At 53.9% G+C, this 7,468-nt stretch overlaps 1 protein-coding gene across 2 annotated transcripts in view; it reads right to left on the bottom strand.

The window, feature by feature from the left end:
- Positions 1 to 7,468, bottom strand: part of LOC122558236 (meckelin-like) — a 125,202-nt gene that overhangs the window by 39,770 nt on the left and 77,964 nt on the right. For both annotated transcript variants that reach the window (XM_043706587.1, XM_043706586.1), the window contains exon 19: positions 6,928 to 7,027. In XM_043706587.1, coding sequence (XP_043562522.1) covers positions 6,928 to 7,027 — 100 coding nt within the window. The remainder of the gene's footprint in view (positions 1 to 6,927; positions 7,028 to 7,468) is intronic.

The following is a 7,468-nucleotide window of genomic DNA, read 5'->3' as shown; positions in this document are numbered from 1 at the left end:
TGAGTCAGCACCACCCTCCCTCTCACTGTAATGGTGAATCAGCACCACCTTCCCTCTCACTGTAACGGTGAGTCAGCAGTCACCTCCCTCTCACTGTAAGAATGAGTCAGCGCCCACCTCCCTCTCACAGTGATGTTGAGTCAGCAACCACCTCCCTCTCACTGTAACGGTGAGTCAGCACTCACTTCCCTCTCACTGTAACGGTGAGTCAGCACCCACTTCCCTCTCATTGTAACGGTGAGTCTGTGCCCACCTCCACCTCACTGTAATGGTGAGTCAGCACCCACCTCCCTCTCACTGTAACGGTGAGTCAGCACCCACCTCCCTCTCACAATAATGGTGAGTCAGCACTCACTTCTCTCTTACTGCAACGGTGAGTCAGCACCCACCTCCCTCTCACTGTAACGGTGAGTCAGCACCCACCTCCCTCTCACGGTAATGGTGACTCAGCACTCACTTCCCTCTTACTGTAACGGTGAGTCACCACGCAACTCCCTCTCACAGTAATGGTGAGTCAGCACTCACTTCCCTCTTACTGTAATGGTGAGTCAGCACCCACCTCCCTCTCATTGTGACAGTGAGTCAGCACCCACCTCCCTCACACTGTAAAGGTGAGTCAGCACCACCCTCCCTCTGATTGTAACGGTGAGTCAGCACCCACCTCCCTCACACTGTAACGGTGAGTCAGTGCCCACTTCACTCTCACTGTAAAGGTGAGTCAGCACTCACCTCCCTCTCACTGTCACGGTGAGTCAGCACCCACTTCCCTCTCACTGTAACGGTGAGTAAGCACCCACTTCCCTCTCCCTGTAACGGTGAGTCAGCACCCACCTCCCTCACACTGTACCGGTGAGTCAGCACCCACTTCCCTCTCACTGTAATGGTGAGTCAGCACCGACCTGCCTCTCACAGTAATGGTGAGTCAGCATCCACCTCCCTCACACTGTAACGGTGAGTCAGCACCCACTTCCCTCTCATTGTAACGGTGAGTCAGTGCCCACCTCCACCTCACTGTAATGGTGAGTCAGCACCCACCTCCCTCTCACTGTAACGGTGAGTCAGCACCCACCTCCCTCTCACAATAATGGTGAGTCTGCACTCACTTCTCTCTTACTGTAACGGTTAGTCAGCACCCAACTCCCTCTCACAGTAATGGTGAGTCAGCACTCACTTTCCTCTTACTGTAATGGTGGGTCAGCACCCACCTCCCTCTCACTGTAATGGTGAGTCAGCACCCACCTCCCTCTCACCGTAACGGTGAGTCAGCACCCACCTCCCTCTCACTGTAACGGTGAGTCAGCACCCACCTCCCTCTCACAATAATGGTGAGTCTGCACTCACTTCTCTCTTACTGTAACGGTTAGTCAGCACCCAACTCCCTCTCACAGTAATGGTGAGTCAGCACTCACTTTCCTCTTACTGTAATGGTGGGTCAGCACCCACCTCCCTCTCACTGTAATGGTGACTCAGCACCCACCTCCCTCTCACTGTAACGGTGAGTCAGCACCCACCTCCCTCTCACTGTAACGGTGAGTCAGCACCCACCTCCCTCTCACGGTAATAGTGACTCAGCACTCACTTCCCTCTTACTGTAACGGTGAGTCAGCACCCAACTCCCTCTCACGGTAATGGTGAGTCAGCACCCACCTCCCTCTCATTCTAATGGTGAGTCAGCACTCACCTCCCTCTCACTGGAACAGTGAGTCAGCACCCACCTCCCTCTCATTGTAACGGTGAGTCAGCAGTCATCTCCCTCTCACTGTAACGGTGAGTCAGTGCCCACCTCCCTCTCACTGTAATGGTCAGTCTGCACTCACTTCCCTCTCACTGAAACGGTGGGTCAGCACTCACCTCCCTCTCACTGTCAAGGTGAGTCAGCACTCACCTCCCTCTCACTGTCAAGGTGAGTCAGCACTCACTTCCCTCTCACTGTAACGGTGAGTCAGCACGCACCTCCCTCTCACTGTAACGGTGAGTCAGCATCTACCTCCCTCTCACTGTAACGATGAGTCAGCACCCACCTCCCTCACCACCCTCCCTCTCACTGTAACGGTGAGTCAGCAGTCACCTCCCTCTCGCTGTAAGAATGAGTCAGCACCACCCTCCCTCTCACTGTAACGGTGAGTCAGCAGTCACCTCCCTCTCGCTGTAAGAATGAGTCAGCACCACCCTCCCTCTCACTGTAACGGTGAGTCAGCAGTCACCTCCCTCTCGCTGTAAGAATGAGTCAGCACCACCCTCCCTCTCACTGTAACGGTGAGTCAGCAGTCACCTCCCTCTCGCTGTAAGAATGAGTCAGCACCACCCTCCCTCTCACTGTAACGGTGAGTCAGCAGTCACCTCCCTCTCGCTGTAAGAATGAGTCAGCACCACCCTCCCTCTCACTGTAACGGTGAGTCAGCAGTCACCTCCCTCTCGCTGTAAGAATGAGTCAGCACCACCCTCCCTCTCACTGTAACGGTGAGTCAGCAGTCACCTCCCTCTCGCTGTAAGAATGAGTCAGCACCACCCTCCCTCTCACTGTAACGGTGAGTCAGCAGTCACCTCCCTCTCGCTGTAAGAATGAGTCAGCACCACCCTCCCTCTCACTGTAACGGTGAGTCAGCAGTCACCTCCCTCTCGCTGTAAGAATGAGTCAGCACCACCCTCCCTCTCACTGTAACGGTGAGTCAGCAGTCACCTCCCTCTCGCTGTAAGAATGAGTCAGCACCACCCTCCCTCTCACTGTAACGGTGAGTCAGCAGTCACCTCCCTCTCGCTGTAAGAATGAGTCAGCACCACCCTCCCTCTCACTGTAACGGTGAGTCAGCAGTCACCTCCCTCTCGCTGTAAGAATGAGTCAGCACCACCCTCCCTCTCACTGTAACGGTGAGTCAGCAGTCACCTCCCTCTCGCTGTAAGAATGAGTCAGCACCACCCTCCCTCTCACTGTAACGGTGAGTCAGCAGTCACCTCCCTCTCGCTGTAAGAATGAGTCAGCACCACCCTCCCTCTCACTGTAACGGTGAGTCAGCAGTCACCTCCCTCTCGCTGTAAGAATGAGTCAGCACCACCCTCCCTCTCACTGTAACGGTGAGTCAGCAGTCACCTCCCTCTCGCTGTAAGAATGAGTCAGCACCACCCTCCCTCTCACTGTAACGGTGAGTCAGCAGTCACCTCCCTCTCGCTGTAAGAATGAGTCAGCACCACCCTCCCTCTCACTGTAACGGTGAGTCAGCAGTCACCTCCCTCTCGCTGTAAGAATGAGTCAGCACCACCCTCCCTCTCACTGTAACGGTGAGTCAGCAGTCACCTCCCTCTCGCTGTAAGAATGAGTCAGCACCACCCTCCCTCTCACTGTAACGGTGAGTCAGCAGTCACCTCCCTCTCGCTGTAAGAATGAGTCAGCACCACCCTCCCTCTCACTGTAACGGTGAGTCAGCAGTCACCTCCCTCTCGCTGTAAGAATGAGTCAGCACCACCCTCCCTCTCACTGTAACGGTGAGTCAGCAGTCACCTCCCTCTCGCTGTAAGAATGAGTCAGCACCACCCTCCCTCTCACTGTAACGGTGAGTCAGCAGTCACCTCCCTCTCGCTGTAAGAATGAGTCAGCACCACCCTCCCTCTCACTGTAACGGTGAGTCAGCAGTCACCTCCCTCTCGCTGTAAGAATGAGTCAGCACCACCCTCCCTCTCACTGTAACGGTGAGTCAGCAGTCACCTCCCTCTCGCTGTAAGAATGAGTCAGCACCACCCTCCCTCTCACTGTAACGGTGAGTCAGCAGTCACCTCCCTCTCGCTGTAAGAATGAGTCAGCACCACCCTCCCTCTCACTGTAACGGTGAGTCAGCAGTCACCTCCCTCTCGCTGTAAGAATGAGTCAGCACCACCCTCCCTCTCACTGTAACGGTGAGTCAGCAGTCACCTCCCTCTCGCTGTAAGAATGAGTCAGCACCACCCTCCCTCTCACTGTAACGGTGAGTCAGCAGTCACCTCCCTCTCGCTGTAAGAATGAGTCAGCACCACCCTCCCTCTCACTGTAACGGTGAGTCAGCAGTCACCTCCCTCTCGCTGTAAGAATGAGTCAGCACCACCCTCCCTCTCACTGTAACGGTGAGTCAGCAGTCACCTCCCTCTCGCTGTAAGAATGAGTCAGCACCACCCTCCCTCTCACTGTAACGGTGAGTCAGCAGTCACCTCCCTCTCGCTGTAAGAATGAGTCAGCACCACCCTCCCTCTCACTGTAACGGTGAGTCAGCAGTCACCTCCCTCTCGCTGTAAGAATGAGTCAGCACCACCCTCCCTCTCACTGTAACGGTGAGTCAGCAGTCACCTCCCTCTCGCTGTAAGAATGAGTCAGCACCACCCTCCCTCTCACTGTAACGGTGAGTCAGCAGTCACCTCCCTCTCGCTGTAAGAATGAGTCAGCACCACCCTCCCTCTCACTGTAACGGTGAGTCAGCAGTCACCTCCCTCTCGCTGTAAGAATGAGTCAGCACCACCCTCCCTCTCACTGTAACGGTGAGTCAGCAGTCACCTCCCTCTCGCTGTAAGAATGAGTCAGCACCACCCTCCCTCTCACTGTAACGGTGAGTCAGCAGTCACCTCCCTCTCGCTGTAAGAATGAGTCAGCACCACCCTCCCTCTCACTGTAACGGTGAGTCAGCAGTCACCTCCCTCTCGCTGTAAGAATGAGTCAGCACCACCCTCCCTCTCACTGTAACGGTGAGTCAGCAGTCACCTCCCTCTCGCTGTAAGAATGAGTCAGCACCACCCTCCCTCTCACTGTAACGGTGAGTCAGCAGTCACCTCCCTCTCGCTGTAAGAATGAGTCAGCACCACCCTCCCTCTCACTGTAACGGTGAGTCAGCAGTCACCTCCCTCTCGCTGTAAGAATGAGTCAGCACCACCCTCCCTCTCACTGTAACGGTGAGTCAGCAGTCACCTCCCTCTCGCTGTAAGAATGAGTCAGCACCACCCTCCCTCTCACTGTAACGGTGAGTCAGCAGTCACCTCCCTCTCGCTGTAAGAATGAGTCAGCACCACCCTCCCTCTCACTGTAACGGTGAGTCAGCAGTCACCTCCCTCTCGCTGTAAGAATGAGTCAGCACCACCCTCCCTCTCACTGTAACGGTGAGTCAGCAGTCACCTCCCTCTCGCTGTAAGAATGAGTCAGCACCACCCTCCCTCTCACTGTAACGGTGAGTCAGCAGTCACCTCCCTCTCGCTGTAAGAATGAGTCAGCACCACCCTCCCTCTCACTGTAACGGTGAGTCAGCAGTCACCTCCCTCTCGCTGTAAGAATGAGTCAGCACCACCCTCCCTCTCACTGTAACGGTGAGTCAGCAGTCACCTCCCTCTCGCTGTAAGAATGAGTCAGCACCACCCTCCCTCTCACTGTAACGGTGAGTCAGCAGTCACCTCCCTCTCGCTGTAAGAATGAGTCAGCACCACCCTCCCTCTCACTGTAACGGTGAGTCAGCAGTCACCTCCCTCTCGCTGTAAGAATGAGTCAGCACCACCCTCCCTCTCACTGTAACGGTGAGTCAGCAGTCACCTCCCTCTCGCTGTAAGAATGAGTCAGCACCACCCTCCCTCTCACTGTAACGGTGAGTCAGCAGTCACCTCCCTCTCGCTGTAAGAATGAGTCAGCACCACCCTCCCTCTCACTGTAACGGTGAGTCAGCAGTCACCTCCCTCTCGCTGTAAGAATGAGTCAGCACCACCCTCCCTCTCACTGTAACGGTGAGTCAGCAGTCACCTCCCTCTCGCTGTAAGAATGAGTCAGCACCACCCTCCCTCTCACTGTAACGGTGAGTCAGCAGTCACCTCCCTCTCGCTGTAAGAATGAGTCAGCACCACCCTCCCTCTCACTGTAACGGTGAGTCAGCAGTCACCTCCCTCTCACTGTAAGAATGAGTCAGCGCCCACCTCCCTCTCACTGTAATGGTGAGTCAGCAGTCACCTCCCTCTCGCTGTAAGAATGAGTCAGCACCACCCTCCCTCTCACTGTAACGGTGAGTCAGCACCCACCTCCCTTTCACTGTAACGGTGAGTCAGCACCCACATCCCTCTCACTGTAACGGTGAGTCAGCACCCACCTCCCTCTCACTGTAACGGTGAGTCAGCAGCCACCTCCCTCTCACTGTAAGAATGTGTCAGCACCCACCTCCCTCTCACTGTAATGGTCAGTCAGCACTCACCTCCTTCTCAGTGTAACGTGAGTCAGCACCCATCTCCCTCTCACTGTAATGGTGAGTCAGCGCCTATTGCCCTCTCACGGTGACAGTGAGTTAGCCCACGGAATCCATGGATCAACAGAAATTATTTATCTCAAAGAAGCTTTGTGTCACTTTGGAACTCTTTGCCTCAGAAGATAGTGGAGGCAGGGTCATTGAATATTTTTACAGAGGACGTAGATAGAAGTCTGTTGTGCAAAGGAATAAAGGGATATCAGAGGTTGATGAGAATGTGGGTTTCAAACCTCAAACAGATCAGCTTTGATCTTATTAAATGGTCAAACAGGATAGAGAGGCCGTACGCTCCAAACATTTGCAATGGTGCAGTGGGTAAGTTCCCCTGCCTCTGAGCTCTGAGCTCTGGGTTCAAGACCCATTTCAGGACCTGATGGCTAAAGAAGGTGCTTTGATTAGGCAGTTTCTGAATCACTGGCTGAAGTGATTCTATCACTTGCAAATAATAGGGAGTGAGAGCAACAGAGTTTCCTCATCAGCTGTGTGACAGAAGGTCCATTGGATCCTGTATCGTTGCTGTCCATTGCTCCAGGTTAGAAGACGTTTATGAAAATGCATGTTTCCTCACTAACTCTTACTCCCTGAGTGAACTGCAACATAACCAGTCACTGCTGTATCACAGGAAACATGGGAACCAATCTGCAAATTGTCAATACTCATCACCAGAACACAGAATGACAGTGCGTTACCGTACCTGCTGGTTTTGGCAGAGGTCTGCCCTTTGGCTTTTCCCAGTCTATCAGGAAGATCGATACGGTGACCTGAACAATCAAGATGTGAATCAGCTCCAGTGCCTGAAAGATACCGGATATCTCAATGTTAGGGGAGTATGCCTTCCACAGAGACTCTCAGAGTAACAGGGACATTGTGAGCTGTTTGTATCTTGAACAATTTATCACAGAGACCTTCCTATCCTGGCCCGAGGGTCAGACAATACCCAGTAATAGATGGTGCTGTGTTCAGAAACAAATCTGTTGGTACATTTATTTTAGAGCTGAAAATGTGTTGCTGGAAAAGTGCAGCAGGTCAGGCAGCATCCAAGGAGCAGGAGAATCGACGTTTCGGGCATGAGCCCTTCTTCAGGAATGAGGAAAGTGTGCCAAGCAGGATAAAATAAAAGGTAGGGAGGAGGGATTTGGGGGAAGGGGCGTTGGAAATGCGATAGGTGGAAGGAGGTTAAGGTGAGGGTGATAGGCCGGAGTGGGGGTTGGCACCTCACCTGTGACTATCGATGA

The sequence above is a fragment of the Chiloscyllium plagiosum genome, chromosome 17, assembly GCF_004010195.1.
Source record: "Chiloscyllium plagiosum isolate BGI_BamShark_2017 chromosome 17, ASM401019v2, whole genome shotgun sequence".
Classification (NCBI taxonomy): domain Eukaryota; kingdom Metazoa; phylum Chordata; class Chondrichthyes; order Orectolobiformes; family Hemiscylliidae; genus Chiloscyllium; species Chiloscyllium plagiosum.
This window is presented reverse-complemented; position numbering and strand designations above follow the sequence as displayed.